Source organism: Mangifera indica, chromosome 8 (assembly GCF_011075055.1).
Source record: "Mangifera indica cultivar Alphonso chromosome 8, CATAS_Mindica_2.1, whole genome shotgun sequence".
NCBI lineage: Eukaryota > Viridiplantae > Streptophyta > Magnoliopsida > Sapindales > Anacardiaceae > Mangifera > Mangifera indica.
This window is the reverse complement of record NC_058144.1, coordinates 4,820,894-4,844,072: the sequence shown is the minus strand read 5'-3', so window position 1 is coordinate 4,844,072 and position 23,179 is coordinate 4,820,894. Positions and strand designations below refer to the sequence as shown.

Below are 23,179 nucleotides of genomic sequence, written 5' to 3'. Positions count from 1 at the left end.
TAATTATACTGACCCAAAAAGTAAAGTCGGCCCATTCAAAGAACTAGGACAAGCCCATGTGTCTCTCCATATCAATAAGCAAGTGTTGATAAGGCTAAAAATCATCTTCATCGTGAACATTATATTAGCCAATTTAACCAAATGATTCCACAGATGTGCAGGGATACCCCATCTCTCTCTGTCTCTCAATTTCATTTCCACATACTCATCATGTTATGTTCATAATATTAATTACTACTTATTACCAATATTTGCATTATGTTTTTCTTAAAGGGCAAACATAAGAAGAAAAACTATTTTCAACTTTCAATGTTTAAAAATGGGACGCTTGATTTTCTGTTTAACTTTTTAAGATGGGTTGTTAAAAACAAAAGGAACTAACCTTTTAAAAAGAAATCTACATTTTGTGATTTGATGTAATGGGTAAATGAAATGATAGCTGAGCTGGGGGTTGTCCCAAAATTCAAAATAATGGTCCACGCTGGGCCTTTCCCATTTGAATCAGGGTCCAAGTCCAACCCAGAGCCCAATACTGGAAAGTGCAAAACTAAGAGCTTTTCAGCTTTCAGGACTTCTTGAAGAAGAATGGTTAACTACTCTCATAATTAACAAAAACCATAATCATATCATTTCTGTTCTGTGTAACAAATTATTTATTTTCAACGCTATAAAAGAAATAAAGGAGAAAAAGAATGATTCCTAACAGTACAAAACTCAGCACATTGCCCTCTCGCCTAACCAATTTCCTCTTTTATACATCAAATCATTACAACAGTAACCCCCAATTTGACATGTTCTTCTTGTCTACAATAAGTCAGCATGGCAATTTATGCCTCTTGGTTCCAGAAAAAGAAACAGAAGAACCACTGAAGGCAATTGCTTGACTTGAAGTTTACTTTAATAAAATAAAAGTAAACGAGGATTCTTTCTTTCATTTGTATTTTTTATTGATAGTGTTTGGCCAGCAACAGAAAAAGCCATGCTACTGCTAGGAAGAATTGCGGCCTGTTATGAAGTTTGGTAGATGCACCAGATGTAGAAGGACTTAATGGATTAGGAACCGCACCATAAACTGTTGCACCGTTGGAATTTGTTGTGTTTAAAACTGATGAAATCGTGCTGTAATTTAATAACTGGTCAGAATTTTTCTATAAGCAAAATTTTCAATAATGAAAACCCAGATAGGCTCCGAATATGGAAACTTCACCTGGTGGATGGATACTGACATGTTTCAGTACCTGAAATCATAGCGAAGCTAGATAAGAAAACAACGTTTTAGTGTAAGTTATTGAGCATACTCGAAACAAAGAATACTTACTAGGGTCAGTGCTGGTAGTAACTGCAGTTCCTCCGAAATTGCAGCTACTTGGAATTGGATTCTTCTGATAATATTGATTGAATGCATAAGAAGCATGGTCAGGAAGTGTGTTAGGATTGTAGCAACTTCCAGTGGGCTGAATTGCTGAACAATCAGCACCACCAGGGCCACAAGCATAGTCCAAAGCAACCTGTAAGGCATTATGAGACGCACTTTGGCTAGCAACACACCAGCTACCGCCAGAAGATACCGGAGTTGTGGTGGTGACCGGGGTTGTTCCTGGCGTCAGAGTCACCGGCGATGTTCCCGGGGTTGAAGTGGGGTCTATAATTGGAGTTGATATAGTGGGAGTGGGAACAGTTGTAATTGGTGTGGTAATATCCTTTTCAGTAGTGGATATAGAAAAATTTAATTCTTCTTGTCTTGCTCCAATTTCTGATTGTGTTTTGTGTTCTGTTGCTGCTATCCATGTTGTTGCTGCTATAGGAAGGGAGAGGGGAAAAAAACAAGTAGCAGTTAACTATTTGGTAATTGTTATAATTTCGAAGGAAAAAGAAGAGAATCATACCCACATGGAAAAGCAATCAAATTCTATGGCTATGTCCAACTAGTAAAGTACTCAAAACTTTGAATCAAACAACCAGGAGGAGAATAAAATTTATATAAAAAGAATCACTAAATTCTCTTCAGGTTAGCTACATGCTTATGTTTAAATGGAAGAACAGGAGAAAGAAGATAAGCAAAAACAAATTTCAGGAATAAGCCCAGAAAAGAAAAATGAAGTACAAGGGAGCAGCAAGTTCAAGTTCACCTGAACAGAGGATAAAACAGAATAGTAGGTATAATTTTGGAATGAAAACTGCCCCTCGACCCATCAAAGTTTTCAACTTTCCTTGTTCAATTTGAAGCCTGCAATCTTGGGCTTAGGCTGAAATTAAGGAAGAGAAATCTCGGAGAGAGGAACGTGCGAATGATAGTGTGGAAGGAGGAAGATGATTTAGTGTGTACCACTCAGTTTGTTATAAATAGAAATAAAAATGTTAATGTAAAAGAAAGATGTATATATATAATATAAGAGCAGAGAAAGGAGACCGACATGAAGTGTGGGGAGGTGCAAGCGAGAGGACGAGAAAGATTGAAAAAGAAGTAAAAATAAAGAGAAAATTGTATTGGAATTTAGGTATAGAAACAAGTAAGTGTGTTTGTAATGATGACGATGATGTATTCATTTTACTTTTCTTCTATTTCCTATATTATTATCCTCTGATTACATGTAATCACTCCAGAAATTTTACATATTGGAATTTCACAGACCAAAGAAGAAAAAGATAAGAGGGAAGAGAATCAGGAGAAAAAGAAAAAGTGTAGCAGTGCCACTCATCTTCTCATCACCTTTTCTCTTCTACTTGAGCATGTTTTGTTTTGTTTTGTTGTTATTGGAATTCAAAACTTGTATCTGTTTACAGGAATTGGCTGTTTTCCTTCTAATTAGTTTCATTAATGAATATATTAATGAAAACCCGGATGAGGGCGAGCCATGGTACAAACATAAAAGCAAGAAAATAGTTGTTCGAAGTGCAAAATACCATGATGAGGTTGCACTTTTGACCAATCACGTATCCATTCATATAAATTATACTCCTATCCTAGACCCTTTAAAATTAATTAAGGTGCAAATAAAGCCACTTCTTGATTGTTGCCACCGCCACATATTTTATATAAAAATTAGAAGCCCAAATGAGTATTTCCCACCTAAGGTTTGACATAAACCGAAATTTTCCTCTATTAATTATTAAAAATTTATATATTAAATTTTATTTCTATTAATTATTAAAAATTTATATACTTATTTATATATTAAATTTTATTTTTATTATTAGAGGTAAAAATATCATTTAATAAAAATATTTAAAAAGTTATAAATTTATCACATTTTCCTCCTCCTTCCTTTAGTTTGAAAGCTAACAATTTATCCTACCTTTCTTTATCGAAATTTTAAAAAACTTATATTCCCTCTTAAAGTTTTTGTAGTGGTTACTAGTGGTCAAAGATGATAGCGACCACCGTGTTCTCCTTTTCTTTTGGCTTCTCTTTCAATTGTAGTCCATTTTTTACTATCATCGACCGTTTTCTCCCCTGATTGGCTAACGCATGATGAAATTGAGATATGGGTTTCTTCGTCGTGCAACAAAGAGATCTTGGTCTCTTTGTCACCCAATGAAGAGACCTAGATCTTGGTTTTGTAGTGCGTTGGCCAGTGAGGGGCAGAGAAAGACCAATGATGGTCGAAATGGACCTCAATTGAGAGAAAAGCTGGGAGAGAGGAAGAACACCATCGTCACCATTGTTTTTTTACCACTGATAGCTACTACAAAAATCCTATGAGGGAATTTAAGTTTTTCAAACTTTGTGGGCAAACTTTGTTAGTTTTTAAATTAAGGGGTTGGAAATATGATAAATTTTTAGTTTTTAAAATATTTTTGTTAAATGACAAATTTATCTCTGATAATAACAATAAAATTTAACAAATAATGAATATTTGGATTTTTAATAGTTAATAAGTGAAAAATCGAGTTTACACTAAACTTTGGGTGGGAACCATTTGGCCAAATTATAATGTAATTTGATGAAGACTTGGAAGTATATAAGTATCATTTCCATAGTCCAATAATTGTTCTCTGATCATGTTACAAACTTCCACTTTTCATAGTATGAACAAATCTTCCATATCTCTATCCTATAATCTAATCCGATACCACTTTTGATCATTCTGCAAATCATCTGCTACAAGGACCAACTTTTTTCTTCTTTTTTATTACTTCAACATCATCTTCCATATCCCTTGTGCTAGCTTCAATTCTCATTCAATAAAAAATTTTTGGAAATATGCATACTTAAGAAAAAAGACTAGGAACCGATAATCTCTTTTGACAGACATCTTCAACATTACTCTTCTATTCTAAAAAAATGAACTAAACTTGAATTTCATCATAAAAACAACCTAGAGGACACTTAAAAACTAAAGGAAGAGAGAAAAGTGAGCTCAGATTCTTCCTCTTTCTACCCAGATAAACATCATTGATAAGAAGAAAAGAAAACCTACTTTAATTTTATCTATTAAGATTTCTTTTCTTCCTCTTTCTCCTACACACACTAGGAATAAAGAAAAAGTATCTCCCAAGCCCCTTATCTCTTAATTTCTGTACTTGTATATGCCTTCTTTTTCCATCTTTTTCTTTCCCACCAAACAAAATGTTACCAATATATTATTTTAGGAGGGTCCTTCTGTTGCCGGTGATAGCACCAACCACCAAGTTTAATTAGGTTCAAGCATATCCTTGTATATATTGTTACTTTATTTTCTCCTCTAGCTGCAGAGTTGAAAACTATATCCACCCCTTCAATGCCCTATTCTAAGATTCTTGACTATGATAGAAAGTATAGGCATGACTCTTTTAATTTGTTAATCGAAAGGTTTTCTTTGAGTTAAAAGAATAAAATTTTAAAATGCAAATTGGGTCACTCATTGGCAGAAAGATATGCCACTAAACCTGAACTTCATGATTTATCATTCATCCTAAGTTAATTTTATAAGACAACATAATTCATGGTAAAATCTTGGTTATTACCATAAAATTCACAGTATGTTTTACTACAATTACTCAGTAGTCAATGGAAGTCAACTGGTTGCCCTTTGTTTCAGTCTGCCATTTCGTTTTGTTTCCACAAAAGGATAAACCTCAAGGAAAACAAGAGCCATAAGAAAAAAATGGCAGCTTGTAGTTGCTGGTCACAAATTCCGTATCCGTTACCAACTTCCAGCAGCAAATTTATCTTGGATCAACCGTATCTATCAATGCTGGATAAGCACTGCACCTCCATGAAAGACCTGAGAAAGATCCATGCCCATCTCATCAAAACTGGCCTTGCCAAAGACCCTATCGTTGCTAGCCGTGTCTTGGCCCTTTGCACCTCTTCAGCTGGTGACATCAATTACGCATACTTACTCTTCTCAAAAATAGAAAAGCCAAATCTCTTTATTTGGAATTCTATGATTAGAGGCTTCTCTCAGAGTTCAACTCCAGAGTATGCTGTGTATCTTTTCATTGACATGTTGGTTACTTCGAGTGTTCAACCACAGAGGTTGACTTATCCTTCAGTTTTCAAGGCATATTCTCAACTGGGTTTAGCCCATGATGGAGCTCAACTTCACGGTAGAGTTGTAAAACAGGGTCTTGAATTTGATCAGTTTATTCGTAACACTATTATTTATATGTATGCCAATTGTGGATTTTTAAGTGAAGCAAGGAGATTGTTTGATGAAGAAGTAGAATTTGATTTGGTTGCCTGGAATTCAATGATCATAGGCCTCGCTAAATGTGGAGAAATTGACGAGTCTAGATATTTGTTTGATAAAATGGCGTCAAGAAATACAGTTTCTTGGAATTCTATGATTAGTGGGTATGTTAGGAATGGCAAATTTAAGAAGGCTTTCGAGCTTTTTCATGAAATGCAAGAGCAGAAAATCAATCCCTCTGAGTTTACTATGGTCAGCTTGTTAAATGCTTGTGCTAATTTAGGAGCAATTAAACAAGGTGAATGGATTCATTTATACTTAAGGAAAAACAAATTTGAGTTGAATAGCATAGTTGTTACAGCAATTATAGACATGTATTGCAAGTGTGGTAGTCCTGATAGGGCTCTTCAAGTGTTTAAAACTGTCCCTATGAAAGGACTATCATGTTGGAACTCAATGATTTTGGGTCTAGCTATGAATGGGTATGCAAGTGAAGCAATTCAATTGTTCTCCAAGCTTGAATCTTCGAACCTTAAACCGGATTATGTTAGTTTTATCGGAATCCTAACAGCTTGTAGTCACTCGGGTGTGGTCGATATAGCAAAGGATTATTTCCATTTAATGACTGAAACCTACAAGATTAAACCCTCCATAAAGCATTATAGTTGCATGGTTGATGTGCTAGGCAGAGCTGGACTGATTGAAGAGGCAGAGCAACTTGTAAGAAGCATGCCTTTAAACCCAGATGCTATTTTATGGGGTTCTTTACTCGCAGCTTCTACAAAGCATGGAAACATAGAGGCGGCGAGACGAGCAGCAAAGAGTATAATTGAGTTGGATAAAAATGAAAGCAGTAGTTATGTGCTTATGTCTAATCTGTATGCTACATTCAATCAGTTTGAGGAAGCAATGGAGGAGAGGCTCCTGATGAAGGAAAATAAAATAGAGAAAGAACCAGGTTGTAGTTTGATTGAAGTGGATGGAGAAGTTCATGAGTTTGTAGCAGGTGGAAGACTGCATCCAAAAGCCCCAGAGATTTACCTTTTACTGAATCACTTCACTTGGGATTGCTTCTGGTAGAAACGATTTAGTTTATGTAAATGTGAATTTCAAAGATAAATGTTAAAATCATTACAAACTATTAAGTCTTAATACTTCAAGAACAAATGTTTATGGACCTTGCATAATCTGGTTACTCAATTGAAGCAATAAAAAAAATTACAACAATAATAATAATAAGCAATGCTCAACAGCAGAAGCTTAGCAGTAGCGAGAGTGCAATTCTTGCATAGCTGCTAACCCAGTCTAGGTTTTTGACATGGTTCGCCCAGGTGCCCAAGAATAAATCTCAGGAGGCACAGTGCCATTTGTAAGCAAGTTCTGTGGCATGGCATACAAATCGGAAATATCCAAGTGGTGATGACAACCATTTTGGTAATGCTGATTCTGCATGGCTGCAGCAACTTCATCATCATCTAATGGAAGACGATCAAAAGTAGCATTCATGAAAGAAGCAGCCATTATCACCACAGGGCCTGAAGCAATCAGTGAACCAACCACAATCCCACCCACAACCTGTCCCTGAGCTCCTGCTAAGTAAACTGTTAATCCGGTGATTCCTGGTGGAGCTGGCGGGGGAAGGATTGATCCAAGCAATGATAATATTTCAAACCGCCCATAAAGGGTAACAATTGCCCCGGAGGAAGCTGGTTGTCGGAGTGTAACGTTTGTCACACAACCGGTACCACTTAGTATGCAAATACCTCGTTGCTTCCTTCTTGCAAAGTTAGCCAAACTCTCACTAACATCACAGCCTGAGCTCACCTCCATTGCATGTGCACGAAGCGCATTGGCGCTGTCTCTGGTGACAATAATTGGTGGCTTTGGCTTGTTTTTTGAGCCAGCTGGCCTACCACGCGGCCGCCTGATATTCTCTCCATCAGCTGCAGATACTGGAGACACTGCCTTGGCTATTCTAGAAGGCATAAGCATGGCATCAATGGCTTCTGCTCTCTGGTGACAGCCCTTGTCTGCTTCTTGGTTTCTATCAATGCCAGTCTTGGTCACAACTGAAGGTACAGATAAATCTGGACCGCCCACCATTCTTGTAGGTGCACTTGTTTTCTCAAAAGGACATGAAATTCATAGAAACCGTGCTCAGTCTGGGAGTTTAAGTAGTGCGTTTCTGCCAATAATTTTATTGTGTGAACCAAAAGAATGATTGAGAATTAGGATACCAACCTTTCAATTAACAGTAGTTTAATGTATTCATTTCACAGCCTACCTCCTAACTGACCCTTCATGTTAATTGCCTTCCCCAACAGATACCCAAATCTAATATAAATATTCCTCGCCATTTACCTAAGTTCATAATAAACCACTCTAAGAAAACTTCATTCCACCATTATTGATTCTACCCTTTTTATTTACATATAAATGCGCAAGGGCAGTGTTCAATAGCCATATTATTTCAGCTCACATAAGAAATGAAGGCCGTTGTGGCCTTTTTAACTTAGAAATAAGCAAGACTGATTCATTACATGCAACATCTTCGTTAATGCATTCTGTTCAACTATTCAATCAAAAGGCCTTTTGCACTGTGAGAACTGATCAAGCAGGCTACCTCTCTAAAATCATAAACACGCCTCAACATGAAATTAGAGAAAATACAATGTTGAGAGATGGGGCAAAGCCACTCATTTCTATTCTAAGTCTGTACATGGGGTATTGCCAGACTCAATCATCATATAATTTTTAACAGTAGCAACACCCTGCTTGCTACTTACAAAACAACTTATGGCAAATTGAGAAATGTTAGTAGATGCACTGCCAAATTTGGTGTAATTGCTTACAGTGGGGCTTGAGCATCAGCTAATACAAAATCATAAAGGTTTTGCAGCTGATGTTGTTGTGTAATCCATCTGAGAGGGATAAATATTCGGGTACCCTAGAGACTTGTAATGGTTTGAAGCTGGCTGATCATGTCGATATCCAGCTAATTCTGTCCAAGCAAGCTATAGTATGCAACATCTTGAAGCAACATTGTTTGTGAACCAATACCAAAATTTCATGTAGAATGGTGATATCTATACCATATGATAAAGTATTATTAGAAGACAAAAAGTTGAAGAGAAATGAACAGTCTAGCAATAAGCATATCCCCAAGAAAGAAAATGATAAATTTTATCCTTTTAATTGCAAATATCGGAATATCAGGCCAGATCCCTTTCAGCATTCTCAAATTATGCATTTCAATAATAAAGAATGCCCATCACTACCAACAAAACGATAACATAGAAGGCAGGGGACTAAGAAAGCACAGTGTTGTCCATATAAATTTTTTAATAATTACTGAATAAACTAACTGGTCAAAGCTCTGCTTGACTCGGTCAATGACTCTTAATATGCAAGCTGAAGCTGAACCACAGCACTACAAGCCCACGTGCCACCCTTTTCAATCCAACACATATATCCGCAATATTTTGCTCCAAATACCGCATCAACTGCACCGCTTCCTCTTCCTTAAATTTTCGCCCATTCAACTTCACAACTATTGTTTTTTCGCTTTCTGCTGGATTATATATCTGTAAGCGAATTATTTTCTGTTTTTCCCCTTTGCCTCTTTACTTTGTTATCATAATGTTGTTTGTAGTGAATGGTGTTTGTTTCAATGTTACTTCGGCGCAATATCATATATGACTCAAAATTGAATGGTTTTGACCTCAATCATTTTTGTAATTATACAATTCATTGAGGAAGAGGCTTATTATTGGCGCATCTTTATTTAACGCACCTGAGTTTTCTTGCTTAGGTGAAATGCATCCAAATCTGAGCGATGGGGTGAATAGTCTTCCACGTTTTGGAACGAAGCATGAAAACCACAAGAGTCATCTCAGTAGAGATGTCGTGCTGGGGGCTGATCTTTGGACTGATGGACTTATATGTGCTTTTGAATTTGTTAGAGGCCGCAGGAAGATGGTTCAATCAAAGAATGAATCATCCCAAATATCTGGACTGACTAATTCATCATCTCCTAAAGTTGCTCACCACTTGAGTAAATCTTCACCTGTATCAGGATCTGGGATTACCGTTAAGGAAAAAATAGGGGAACATAATCACAATAAGGACTTGCCTTTGGAAAATCTCAATGGCACGGAAGAATATCTTCCTAGAAGTTACTGGATACCTATTGGATGGGCTAGAATTTCTCAACTTGTTCAGACTGTTCGAGTTGATGCTGGCTGGGCGTTACAGCCTATCGACTCTTCAGATGATGAAGACAATGTCACTGTCGCAGATTTGGCTACTCCCTAATGGGAAAGACCGGTTGGACCGACTTGGTGGTGTCATGTAGATGCTGGTCACCTACATATACATTAATGGTTGAGTAATGCTCAGTGGCTGCATCCTGTTATCTGCATTGCTTTGCGAGATGAAAGTAAGCTGATGAGTGAGCGGATGAAGCATCTTCTATATGAGGTAAATTATTGCAATATTTGCTTGTGTAGTTAGTAGTTCTCTATCAGGGAAAAGTGTTACATTATGTTACACTAGTCTCTGTTTTCAATGAAGTAGAATTTTTTTCAACTTATTGAGCAGATTAAGTAAAATTCAGGTCTTGAAAACATTACCTGTGCACGGAAATCTTAGATATCTAGACAGGATGATCAGGGATTTCTCTTCCATGAATATTAGGGTAGTGTTGAAGAAAATGGTTTGTTGTCATGAATAAAAATTTGCGTTATGATGTACCACTAGTGTCCTTGGAGATGGGATAATGATAAGTTTAGTGTATATTAAGAACGCTCCCACTAGTCTCCATCTTCCTATAGGTATATTCTATGCCTGAATTCTATCAGGGCCAGTGTTTGTTCAATTAAAATTTCTTTTTTGTTGGCAGGTTCCCGTGAGAGTGGCAGGTGGACTATTATTTGAGCTATTAGGGCAGTCAGTCGGTGATTCATCAATGGATGAAGATGACATCCCTTAACTGCATTGCATGTTAAGGGGTCTACCTCAAACCTTAATGTGTTAGGTATAGCAGAAGTTCAGGATTAATAAAAAGTCTTGTTGTGGCTTTCATGCATTTTGTTTCCAGTAAGGTTAGTTACTCTGTGTTCAAGCAGTTATATATATTCAGCTGACAATTCAAATCATTCTTTGTTTAAGGAGCTGCTTGCTGTTGGATCTATGAACATACCACGAACTATATGTGAGGTCATTGCACAACCAGCTAATTGGCTTGCATGATGGGATGATAGGTAGTGGAGTTTTCCCATGAAAATCAAAACCCAACTTATCCAAACCTTAAGTACTAACACTTGAATGGTCATCTACATTTGCAGTATTATGCACACTTACTATACACAGTAATTGTTATAATCTTTGTTAAAGTGTAAAGTTTTTATCGTGTGAGTTGTTTTGCTGTTCATAACAGAACACATTTATCTTCTAGATTTTCTACTACTCTATTTAATCTTTATTGTTGCCCTGGCTACTAATTTCCTTTTCTTTACTTTTGGATTTGAGGAGTATTTTTTTTTTTTTTTTTTTAAGGATTGTAATTTTTTCCCCTGATTGCGATTTTAGGCTATACCGCAGATCCATATTTGGAGCAGCAGATGAAGTAGAGTTGAAATTTATGAATAGGTGCTTCCTTGCATGTTGGACTATTTCATATTCTATAACGAAAAAAGTTTAAGTTAATTAGAGTCTCTTCTCTTTTCTGGGTGAGTGGGTCATTGCTTTTGCATGATGCATTAAACAAAAAATTTTTACTGGTATCTTCTTTACACTTTTGGATAGGTTAGTTTCTACTTTCTAGGGGAAAATGGCCATTTAAGTTTTCTTAGAGAGTTTTGACTGGATTGAAAATTATAATATAGTGTTCATAGGATTCATGAAAAATGTCTAGTGATGGTTTTAGTCTTATGATTGATAATATTATGTCCATGACGGTCTTTATAGACTTACAAGATAATGACTACCAGTCATCCTGTACTTATAAGTTATGAATTTACCTTATGTGCCTCAACCTGCAGGTTATAAGAGTGAAATGGTCACTCCATGCAAGGGAGGAAATTGTATTTGAGCTTCTTCAACACGTGAGAGGGAATCTACCTCGAGCCTTGCTAGGGGGAGTAAGAAAGAGTACGAGGGAAATGATTGAAGAACAAGAAGCAGTTCGTGCCAGGTTATTTACAATTCAAGATGTTATGCAGAGTACTGTTCGTGCATGGTTGCAGGTAAACCTTCCCAGATATTCAAAATTTTCTATTGATGTTTTTCTGCAGCCAGCCCTGATATTCCATCCTTATGCATTTGGCTAAAGTTTGTCTGAGTAGATAGAATGACAACATTATTTTGAATTTCTGGAACAGAAAGTGAGACAGTGACAGTTTTTTTTTGAAACTTGTGCTGCTATTTGGAAATTTACTTTGCTTGATAGTGATCAAAATCAAGATTGTTGGCACTGTCAAACTTATGCTCTATTGCAAAATATTCGGTTTGACTTATATCAACTTGGTTTAGTGAACTCGGGTATCATCCAAGCTGAATTGTACTAAAGTTCTTTCCACTTCCAAAACGCACATTTAAGTTTGGGTTTAAGAGGTTGCCATTTTCCTGTGTCATCTGCTAGTCTTGTGTGTGATGTATGGATGGAAGTTGCATTTATGTGTGATGTCAGGATGGAAGTAGCATTTGTTTTACAGTAGATCTACTTTCAAGTAGACTATGATGAGTTTCCTAGTTTTAGCCTCAAGATATTGTTAGTTATAATATATGCTTAATGATTTGGTATTTTACTGGTATATATACACCATAAGATTATCTGAATGATGAATACTAAAGATTAAGGAACAAAAAGCTATATGAACTCATAGCGGGCATATTGTTTGATCAACTTACATCACTTTTATCTGGAAAAATTATTAGAAATACAATGTTTTCTCACTCTATCATTGCTGCTTATTTTAGGACAGAAGCCTTACACATAGTTTAGGAGCTTTTGGTAGTTGTGGCTTGATTCTTTCCATTATCACTGGTCTTTTTGGGACCAATGTGGATGGGATACCCGGAGCTGAAGGGACTCCATGTGCATTTGCTCTGTTTTCTTGCATCCTCTTCTTGCTAGGAGCTGCTCCGATTGCAATTGGGTTGCTCTACCTTGGCCTGAAAAGCCCCATCAATGATGAACATGTTGAAGTGAGAAAATTGGAGCTCCAAGAGCTGGTTAGGATTTTTCACCAAGAAGCAAAGTCTCATGCACGGTTCAGAAAAACAGTACCTCTTGCCACCTTTCCTCCAACTGCCACAGGGGTACTTTCAGATGGTGCAAGTTACGTTCTCATCAGTTGAATCTGGCATGCAAGTAAGTCAAAACATCTTGTAGTAGTTAGTGATTTCTGTTTTGTACTTGCAATGAAATAAATGAAGGGCTTTCAGGATCATGTTTTAATTTATAAGTGGTTCTAGAATACAATCTATGTTCACTTACAATGCCCAATGCATAATTCTGGGTTCTAGATTCTAGATTCTTGATATTGTTACTATATTGTAATGCTCAAAACAAAGGCACAATAGGGACTGACTAATTCCTAGGAAAAACAAAAAGAATACTTTCTATGACCATCAGCTTTCTGCCAACATGAGGCTTCTTTGGTAGTAGTCTCAACCATTGTATGTTGTGTTTGGTAAAGTTCTGGGATCTTTAAGATAATAATGAATTGCGCATTCCTCCTCTGCTTCCTTGGGTCGCCAATGATTGATATTCTTTTGGAGTGATCATACTGTATTTTGTCATATCATCAATGTTAATAAGTTAATGTATTGTGTAGAGAAAAAATCATGTCCAGAATGAGTCAAATCATCAGTCAATAGAAGTTATAGCAGGGGAGAAAGTGCTTTGGGTGTTCTTGCAGCCATTATTTAGATGCTGGAAAGAATTGTGGCAACTCATTTAAGGGTTGCAGACTAACTTAGCCTAGAGTTTAATTTTCAAATGTTGTAAGCAATTTGAAGCCCACCATTCCAATGCCAAACTGTCTATGTTTCTGCCCTTGCTAGAAGCAGGTGGTGTACCATTTTACTCTCTCTTTCCTAGGAAGACTAGTTCTAATTGTAGCTGACATCCCTTATTTTATTTTATTTTGTTTGTTGGCTGGTATAAAGGTTGGAATTCACCTCTCTCACAGCCCAGTTAAACTATCTGGGACCAACTCATTTACAATTCCAACTTGGTACATGTATCATAAAATAATTGTTTGAACGTGCAATAACAAGGAAGATGTTAAAAAAAAGAGAACAGAAATTGTAAACAAAAGATGCAACTGTGATGTAGCTGATGCTTGAAATGAGAACATGGGTGACAGATGTCACAGATCAATAGCTGATTGAGGCGAGATTTATTTAATTTTAGTAAGAAACTCACCATTCCTGAAGTCTTGGGTGTTAACTGGGCAAGTGAGAACTTAAGTCTCAACTACCAAAAAAGGGATTGCTGACAAGCAATCACGAAAGTACTTGTTTGTCAGTGGAGCCAACCAGACTATGATCATTGAACCAATTTTACTAGCCTAGCATGGTGGATCTGAGTTTTGTTTTTCATGGGGTCGAGAAACGCGCTAGTCAAGTGCAAAAGTAAGATTAGAAAAGCTGTAAAATGTTAAATTACTTTCGTATCACATCTGTCTCTTTAAACTTCCATCTTTTTCACAGTTGAAAATACAATAAAACAAATTGAAAAGCATATATTTTTCATTTATTTTTTATGTAGATGAGCTTCACCTTGTAGGTGCGTCAAGTGAATGCTTAGACTTATGGGAATCGCATACTTGACGAAAATGTAGAAATGAAATTATAAAGTCCACTATGAAACCCAACTCTTGAGGTTTCAGACTCAGTCCCTTAACGTCCAACTTGCAGCATTGAGTGGCCCGATCGGCTTGTATTTTCTACCGTGTAATGATTGATGGTGCGGTGTTGTTCGCCCAACTACTTTCATGAGGATCATCAGATGTTTATCTTGTTATCTTGTTTTAGTATTTTCCACATCATCAGAAGCCATGCCAAGAAACTTTGAAACCCAAAAGAAAATGAAAAAAGTCCCCTGTAATTCAGGTAACTGCCCTCCATAACAAGCAAGCTCAATAAATAAAAACTGCAACTTGCTTTACGAAGAAAGCAATTTGTTACCAATCCCAATCCCCCATTTTCATATTGATGGCAAAGTTACAGTAGCCCGTGATTGAGCGCACATCAGGGACCTTAAAATCATCGTAAGTCAAGTTTTTATCTTATGACTCATCATATGACTGTTAGCTGAGAAGACTACCAATACAAACGAGTCTGCATTGACTTGTAGTTTCGTTTAAACCCTTCTCATGATCTTTCCAAACAAAACGACATGTCTCTGCAATTCCACTCACTCTGTTATCTAATAAACTATCATGCGGATTCACCATGGATGAACCTTTTCTCTCCAAAGAAGAAGGAACCAGTGCTTTACAACCAATCAAGAGAGATTTCCCACCTCCCTGTCTTGACCTTGGCCCTCCAAAGCGCCAATCAACTAATCGTCTTATCACCAATGATACTATTATTCCGATTATCACAACTCCAAAGACTCCCTCTTATGCTAACCTCATCGCAAATTTGAACAAGAAAAAACTTACTCGCCGCTCTCACTCTGCTCCTTCTGTACTCAGTGAAGTTAAGGAAACTTTCACTGACTCCTTAGACCCTCGCCCGCCCCCTAAATCCACTCCTTTGATTGTTAAGCAGGCTTTTTTTGGTTTGATTATATATATAATTCTGGGTATTGTAGTATTTTTGGTTAGTGGAAAATATAAAGGCACGGTGACATCAAAGCCAGTGGATGCCTTGTACTTTATGGTAGTTACTCTTTGCACAATTGGGTATGGTGATATTATTCCAGATTCAACTTTCACCAAGCTTTTTACTTGTGTTTTTATTTTGGTTGGATTTGGGTTCATTGATATTCTATTACATGGGTTGGTCACATACATTTGTGATAGGCAAGAAGCAGTTTTGTTAAGCACAGTGGATGAGAATCGATTCAATGCAATGGTTACAACATACATGATCGATAAAGAAAAAGGAAGAATGAGAATAAGAATCAAGGTGTGTTTGGCCTTGATAGTTGTGGTTAGTTGCATTGCCATAGGGACAGTTACAGTGCATTTTCTGGAGAAGTTGAGCTGGGTTGATAGTTTTTATCTCTCTGTTACATCGGTGACAACCGTGGGCTATGGGGACTTTGCCTTTACCACGTTAACAGGAAGGTGTTTTGCTATTGTTTGGTTACTAGTAAGCACATTGGCTGTTGCTAGAGCTTTTCTCTACTTAGCTGAGTTCAGGATTGACAAGAGAAATAGAAGAATTGCGAAATGGGTTCTTCAGAAGAAGATGACCCTGGGGGATTTAGTAGCTGCGGACCTTGATAACGACGGATCCATCAGGTATTTCATCATCTTCCACTGTCATATTCATGGGTAGTTTTTTTTTTCTGTCAAAACTCCAGAACCCTCTGCAAGTGTTTTCCCATAATTTATCACATTGGATGAAAGTTCGCTACTAGTAAATCACATAAGGTCTTTTTATGGCTTGATGAATTTGGAATGGATTGGTAGAATTTGGAGCAACATATTGATGATGCTATTGCATTCTGTATTGACCTCTGAGTTCAAATGAGGGGTAATGATTTTAATATAATAGGTAGAAGAGAACAAATCTATTCCAAATGAATAATCTTTGCTGGTAGATGAGCTTGGTAGGAATTGTTGAGCTGAAATGGAAGGAAAGCACATTAACAACATTTCACAGATCATTTCAAAATACTAAAATCTAGGAAGGAAAGTCTTGCAACATCAATAGATGAAACAAAATATGATATGGAATTCATAGCATAAGATTAACTTTAGGAATCAAAGTTGGAGATAATGGGAGAAAGTAATGAACCACTATTTGTTCATCAAAATAATATTTCAGAACACCAAAGTACCTTCACAAATCCTGGTTGTTGGAATGATTTTATTTAATTTTGAAAGAAGTTGAGAGGATAGCCAATATACTTTTATGGCATCAAAGCAAAGATTGCATGTGTAGTAAACCAGTATGTCATGAAATAAAAGTAGGAAGAAGTGGAGAGTCAGGCAATAACTATTAGATACTTTGTGGATTGGGAAATGATATTCCATTAGTTGAGGGATATATCAAAGTTTGTTTATGATCTCTATCCTTTCACTGGTATTGTTAACTGGAATTGCAAGTTTTTGTTGTCAAAGAATAGCCTTTTCCGTTTCTTTGCTTTACCTGATTTTACTCTGAAGTTAATCAGATTGTTGATTTGCTTCATGCTCACAGTAAATCGGAATTTGTGATATACAAGCTTAAGGAGATGGGAAAGATAGCAGAGAAAGACATCATGCAGATATGCAACCAATTTGATATGATAGACAGTGGCAAATGTGGCAAAATTACTCTTGCAGATCTCATGGAGAGTGACTGAACCAAATGGTGTTTCACTCAAGTTTCAGATTTTGCCCTGTACAGACGTAGAAATCAAGAGAACAAATCATTATTATTCTTTTATATACAACGGCCTCAGCCATATTGTCATGGGCCATTGCCTCCCACAAGCAGACAACTACTATTCAGCTGGCTACGATAATGGGGGGCTATTCTTTGCATATATTATTTTGTTCAACAAATGGAAACTCAGTAGGCTTAGTTTTGAGCTATCAGTTACCATTTCATCGTTTTTTAAATGTATATGTACCACTCTCAGAATCTAGAATGCATTCATAATCATTGAGAAACAGTTCTAAATTACAGTTTTGTTCCTCAAGATTTATGAGCCTGTCAAGCCTACGGTTACTAAAGGAGCCTTTGTTACACATAAATACATGTAATGAATTACAAGTTTGGACTTCTTATTGACAGCCACTAAGAAACAGAGTAACTTCCATTATATATTGGGACCTTCAAATGAAAATCATCATGCATTTCTCAAATACTTCAGAAACATAACTGGCAGCTGCTCTCACCAAGAAATTTCTTCGATTTAGTGGCAAAAAAAGATTGCACCAATCATGGATCAACGCTTCTGTTTAAAATCAGGCACTACCAAGTGTGTCCAGTCCAAGCAGTCAAATGCCCATGGAATTCTTCAGCAAGTAGCAACGACAAATTTAGGGTTAAGACAGAAAAGAATTGTATTTAAAACTGAACAATAAAAAAAAAAGTCATACAAATGAATCTACTTTGCATGCATTGCCACTAGAACAAAATTGTTTGAATTTTGTAGCATGCTTTAGCACATACACTAAAGTAACAACCAGTACTGCTTTGAACATTTCTATTCTTCATGCCTAAGTTTTGCAAGGCTACTAGGCATAAGACACAGAGGTCCTTAACTTTCCAACTCAGTTTGAAACCTACCATGATAAGAGCTTGAATGAGAAGATTTTGATGAATATCTGAGGGCACAATGGAATCTATCCACCAAGATAAAAGCTCATGAGTTAGAAGATTTTAATGTTCATTTAATATTACTCAAACTTCTACAGTATGCAGCAAATCTACTATGGCAGGGTACAAAGGTAATTTTTATGATTAAACCATAAATATGAACAGTGTAGGTTTCATGCACAAATGGAAAGCAAAGAAAGTACAAGTTGAGTAAAGTCCCAATAGCTTTTCACACTAGCAGAGAAGTGGCAAAAATTATCTGCTGCTTCAAATTTAAAAAATAATAGTGAACTACTAAGACCACAGATATTATACCCCTGTTCAAGGATCTTTAACAACAAAGCAAAAGCTAACATGAGTTTATTATTGTAATTGTAAATTTATAATATAATGCTTTTCCTATTGCCCAAATATGGATTTTGCTGAAAGCTTGGCCATCGTTCAGGGGAAAAAATTATCATAGATGAGATTAAATAAGTGTTTCATGAAAAGAACCTAGTCCTCACCTGGTGCAGAAAACTTGTATGATAAAATTAAGCTTTAAATGATCTCCACCATTGATAGAATGAAACTCGCAATTCTGTGAACAAAACATTTACAAACGGAATGATATCTTGAAACAATGGCCATGATTGTTTCATAATATTAATTTAGGTAAAAAGGCACTTACTTCCCTCTAATGCCACGGACACCCTCAAGAAGTTCAATTGTTTGCTGTACCTTCAAATTTTCAGGCTTCTCCTTGCTATTAAGTATCAGGGTTGAAACATTTAAAATGGTGACAAGTTCCGTTTCAATATTACTGAACTGTTCATCCAGATGTTCTAAGAAGCTATAATAAGAGGATATTCCCCTCAGACTACTGCTTACGTTATTCTCAGCATCATTGTCCATGACTACAGATCCTTGAAAATCATCTCTCTCCCTATCAATGAGAGAATTTGCCTGACTATCTGCTGAAAACTGCAAAACCTGAGAATCAGAGTCACCAAGTTTCAAGGCATTAGGATCAAAGTCTTTATCTTCATTTGTGTCATTAACTTTTTGCTTTGGAGATATAATTCGAACTAGTCTGGTAGGATCTTCTCTGTCAACATCAAGATCCGAAGCAACATTCCCAATCAATTGAGATTCTTTTACAGATATTGCCTGAAACAAAATTAAGCTTCTGAAATATATAAAACTAGAATATTTAGTTCTTCAATAAGATCAACAAAATAACCATACATTGAAGTAAGGAAAGTTCAATCTCTAGCTAGGATTTCATGTTCCCGTGCCATGCTAAGTATTAGTACTCCAATAACAAAGAAATGAAGAAGTCCATCAAGTGATGCATAATGTTAAATTTAAAACTAGTCATAGCTTAATTTAAAGAAAGAAATTGATAACACAGAGACTACTTGAAAGATCCATACCATGTTAAAAAACCTAAAGAATCAAAAAGTTTGGCATACAGTTGACATAAGTAAATTTTAAAGAGAAAACAAACGGCACTCTTCATCGTACCTCGATAAGCTTGGCAGACAGCTCATCAAGTAGTTCAATACGATTCTTTGATTTCTCCATGGCTTGCATGACCTTCTTCTTCTGATATAGTAAATCCATTGCATCATTTTCCTTCCCATTATGAACACTAATAGCTGCCTGTCGTTTAAGCTTCTCTGCTGCCTCCGACAAACGCAAAAGTCTTAATCTTGCACTGTTTGCTAGTCATCAACAATGCACTAAATTTCAAATTCCGAGACATTTCAACACCCGATATATTGCATTTAATCATCAAATCATACAAAAATGTTGAACATGAATCAATGTATAGTTCCCGATGGGAAGAGCCTATCATGTCTTTCACCTATCGAATAAAATCTTGTCCAATATACCGTCATTATAGAAGCTATAATTATCACGTCGTTAGGTTAGGTTACAACGGACAAAATAGTTTCATTCGGTCACCGAATTCAGAATATCATGTCACAATTTTCCGATTATACATGCTCAAATTTAAGCATGGACATAAAATATCTACCTAAAACATGATGAATTTAAGATAATACTGATTTATTATTATTTCCCACAGCCGCAATTAATCAAAATTTGAATGAAACTGAAGTATAAACAGAGAATTTATATGGTCACCTTTAGCTCGAGTAGTCTCAGCTTCAGCGTGAAGTTGGTCGAGCTGAGTACGCAGCTGTTCAGTGTTGACGTTGGAAGCTAAGCAATTTGGCCTTACGACGAAAGCCCTGCAAGCTGCCACCATTGCACCGCCGTTCAACATCATCTCTTTCTTTCCGAGGAGAACTCTTTCGGAGCCGCTAAATTTGTGGAAAGAGAAAAGATAATTATATCCAAAAATATGACAAACTTTAATACTTTCCAACCTAGTTTGTCGAAATGAAAAATTATTAGAAATTGTTTTGAGATTGATTCTAATTACAAATTAATATTTCATTATTAAGTAGTTGTTTAGAATATAATTTTGAAAGTGAGGGGTTTATTGAAATTTTAAAATTTTGAAAAATTTTAAAAGTATTTTTAAATTTCTTTTAAATTTATAAAATGTTTTAAAATTTTTATTAATATTTTTAAAAATGATAGTTTATTCTTTTATTTAAAAAATAAAAAAAGAATGAAGTGAAAGAAAAAATAGAATAATTTATACATATGATCTTATTATAATTTCACTTAATCAAATTTATTTATAAAAGTGAATACTGTGTGGGAATTTGATAGTTTAAAAATTATAGAGTAAAAATTTGTTATTTCAATAAACTTTGGGTAGGAAATAGTCTTTTGGCCAAAACAAAAATATAAATTGACTTATTAACCTATAAATATGTAAAATGTGAAATATGGGTAACATTTATAAAAATATATATATATAATATTACTTATTGCATTAGTAATAAATATGTACATAAATATTTATGTATTATGATGTAATTACGTAATTTTTAATTATACATAAAATAATATATAATAATATAATAACATATTTTTCGTATTTGTGTTCATACTTTTAAATATTAACATTTAACAATTTTAGATTTCGAACAAATTCCAAAGTAACGCATAAGTTATAATTATAAATGGCTAGATTAGGCAAATTTAAGAGAGTGAGAGTATAAAGATTACATTACATTGTCCCACTTGTGTTTGACTTAAAAACAATTTTCATACCCTATGATATAAATAATGTTCTCGTTTAAAATAAAATTGGGTGTAATAAAACTAATATTATAAGGGTAAAATAATAATTTTATTATCTAAAAAATTTAATTTTTTAAATAATCCTATTATATATCTCAACTTAATGTTCAAATTCAAAACACAACAATATGACATTTTCTAAAGTTTCAAAATTTGCAATTTAATCTAATATAATTCTTAACAAATTAGATTTCATTACTAAAATTTTGATCAAACAAACCCCTATAAATTTATAAAATCATTTACTTGAAATTTAAATACCCGAAAAAAGTAGTGTTTTAGAAATAAGAAAAGAGATTGGGGATGACAAATTCAAGTAAGAGAAAATGGTAATAAGTTGATCTTAATCTGTTTTTGGTCTTAATTCTTCCATTTGTTTATGACTTTCTCTTTATATGCCCTAAGAGGTTGGATGTAATGCAATGGTTGCAAGAAAGAGAACTAAAAGCTTGCTATAAGAGAATTAGTTTGGTGATCTTTTTTATGTTTTATTATAAATAGATGGCAACACCATCGTATTTACAATTAGGGTTGCATGAAGAACAATGAACCTTCATTCTTTGTTATACAACATAGGAGGACGACTATTTTCCACATAAATTATATTAAACGATAAATTTCCACCATAGGAGTTGAAAAATATATTTATTTTTTCACATTTCATTTAATATTTATTAAAGATAAATATCACTTTGCTCTAAACTTTATTAAATACGTTTCATACCTGTTTTATGAGAAAATAAATTTTAAAATTTAAAATTATTGTTGATGACAGTTGAAATTGCAATAAATTAGTTTTATTTACACATAATTGCACCATTAATTACAACTGGAATTGCACTTATATGGCAATTTCGACAAAATCATGCTATTTCAGTGTAATTTCTACTAAAATCGTATTAGAATTGTATAATTATAACTCTAATTTCTATTTTAATAGGTGTAATTATAGATTTGAGATTAGTTAAAATTATGGTTAGGATTTTGATATATTTAGTTGAAGAGAGGGCTGACTTAGATAAAATTTTAAATTAATATAAAAAATGTAATTTATTTGTATTTTAACAGCGTAAGTAATATTAATCTCATAATAATATTTTTATATTTATACATTAATGAAAATAATTTTTGACATTTAACTTAAAAAAAAAATTTTAAAATATCTTTCTTTAATTTAAGTTTTTGGAATTTATTCTTTTGACATCGTTTTGAGAAGTAGTCCTTCTTCCTTTCTGAACACTAAGGTTGTGCAGAGCACTATGGAAACCCTAAGTCAACCTATTCTTGAGCCTTGACCTGACTCCAGAATATTGACAAAGCACCATTTGGAAATATGCAATCATACCATTGAACTCGTAATTACTCAGTATCTTGATTACTGATATGATGTAAAAGATATAAGCAAGAATAAGGGAAAAGGACTATTTCCCACCCATTTTTTAGCCCCATCTCAAAAGCATACTCATACCAGATGAAAAATCTAAATACGCACCCAAAGTTTAATCTGTTTGTTCCACCCATATATTTTCTGCTAGATGAAGGGGTAAATTCGTCATTTTATCAATAATATTAAATAATTAAAATTTTATCTCATTTTCCCCCTATTAATTTGAAAAACTAACATTTGTCCCCTAAATTAAGTTTTAAAAAATTCACTTTTCCCCCCTGAAATATAGCCACTTTTTCCGGCGACGGCAGAGAAGTTTTCATCCAGAGGTCGACCACCTCTAGAAGACGATCGTCATCCAAGAAGGACGACCGTCGTCCAAATCTTTGGACGAAAAATCGTCATCCATTCTGGACGACGAAGCATCGTCCAGTTTGGACGACGAGACGATGCTTCGCCTCGTCACTCTCCCTCCAGC

The 23,179-nt window shown here is 35.1% G+C and overlaps 5 protein-coding genes and 1 pseudogene across 8 annotated transcripts; 3 read left to right on the top strand and 3 right to left on the bottom strand.

The window, feature by feature from the left end:
* Positions 1-626: 626 nt before the first annotated feature.
* Positions 627-2,459, bottom strand: LOC123223386 (glucan endo-1,3-beta-glucosidase 12-like). Of its 2 annotated transcripts, none has more exons than XM_044646546.1 (4): positions 2,130-2,459; positions 1,319-1,798; positions 1,208-1,238; positions 627-1,119 (listed from the first exon to the last, which is right to left on the bottom strand). In XM_044646546.1, the coding sequence occupies exons 1-4, from the start codon at positions 2,191-2,193 to the stop codon at positions 945-947; spliced, it is 750 nt and encodes a 249-aa protein (XP_044502481.1). In that variant the 5' UTR covers positions 2,194-2,459; the 3' UTR covers positions 627-944. The 2 variants fall into 2 exon arrangements, with proteins under 2 accessions (XP_044502481.1, XP_044502482.1); XM_044646547.1 differs by having other exon boundaries at positions 1,319-1,795.
* Positions 2,460-5,038: 2,579 nt separating this feature from the next.
* Positions 5,039-6,754, top strand: LOC123223381 (pentatricopeptide repeat-containing protein At2g42920, chloroplastic-like). Its single transcript, XM_044646541.1, has one exon. It carries the CDS (start codon positions 5,088-5,090, stop codon positions 6,693-6,695), a length of 1,608 nt encoding a protein of 535 aa, XP_044502476.1. The 5' UTR covers positions 5,039-5,087; the 3' UTR covers positions 6,696-6,754.
* Positions 6,755-6,790: 36 nt separating this feature from the next.
* Positions 6,791-7,775, bottom strand: LOC123223384 (AT-hook motif nuclear-localized protein 16-like). Its single transcript, XM_044646545.1, has one exon. The coding sequence runs from the start codon at positions 7,716-7,718 to the stop codon at positions 6,921-6,923; it is 798 nt and encodes a 265-aa protein (XP_044502480.1). The 5' UTR covers positions 7,719-7,775; the 3' UTR covers positions 6,791-6,920.
* A 1,251-nt stretch (positions 7,776-9,026) lies between these two features.
* On the top strand, positions 9,027-13,807 carry LOC123223387 (annotated as a pseudogene).
* Positions 13,808-14,642: 835 nt separating this feature from the next.
* Positions 14,643-17,470, top strand: LOC123223382 (two pore potassium channel c-like). 2 transcript variants are annotated; one of them, XM_044646543.1, is made up of 3 exons: positions 14,643-15,532; positions 15,653-16,096; positions 17,001-17,470. In XM_044646543.1, exons 1-3 carry the CDS (start codon positions 15,078-15,080, stop codon positions 17,143-17,145), a joined length of 1,044 nt encoding a protein of 347 aa, XP_044502478.1. In that variant the 5' UTR covers positions 14,643-15,077; the 3' UTR covers positions 17,146-17,470. The 2 variants fall into 2 exon arrangements, with proteins under 2 accessions (XP_044502478.1, XP_044502477.1); XM_044646542.1 differs by having other exon boundaries at positions 14,644-16,096.
* On the bottom strand, positions 17,429-20,486 carry LOC123223383. Of its 2 annotated transcripts, XR_006503786.1 has the most exons (6): positions 20,241-20,486; positions 19,614-19,813; positions 18,778-19,256; positions 18,614-18,687; positions 18,078-18,133; positions 17,429-17,803 (listed from the first exon to the last, which is right to left on the bottom strand). XR_006503786.1 is itself a non-coding variant. In XM_044646544.1 (5 exons), exons 1-4 carry the CDS (start codon positions 20,383-20,385, stop codon positions 18,648-18,650), a joined length of 864 nt encoding a protein of 287 aa, XP_044502479.1. In that variant the 5' UTR covers positions 20,386-20,484; the 3' UTR covers positions 17,429-17,803; positions 18,614-18,647. The 2 variants fall into 2 exon arrangements, 1 of the variants encoding a protein (XP_044502479.1); XM_044646544.1 differs by lacking the exon at positions 18,078-18,133 and having other exon boundaries at positions 20,241-20,484.
* Positions 20,487-23,179: the final 2,693 nt, after the last annotated feature.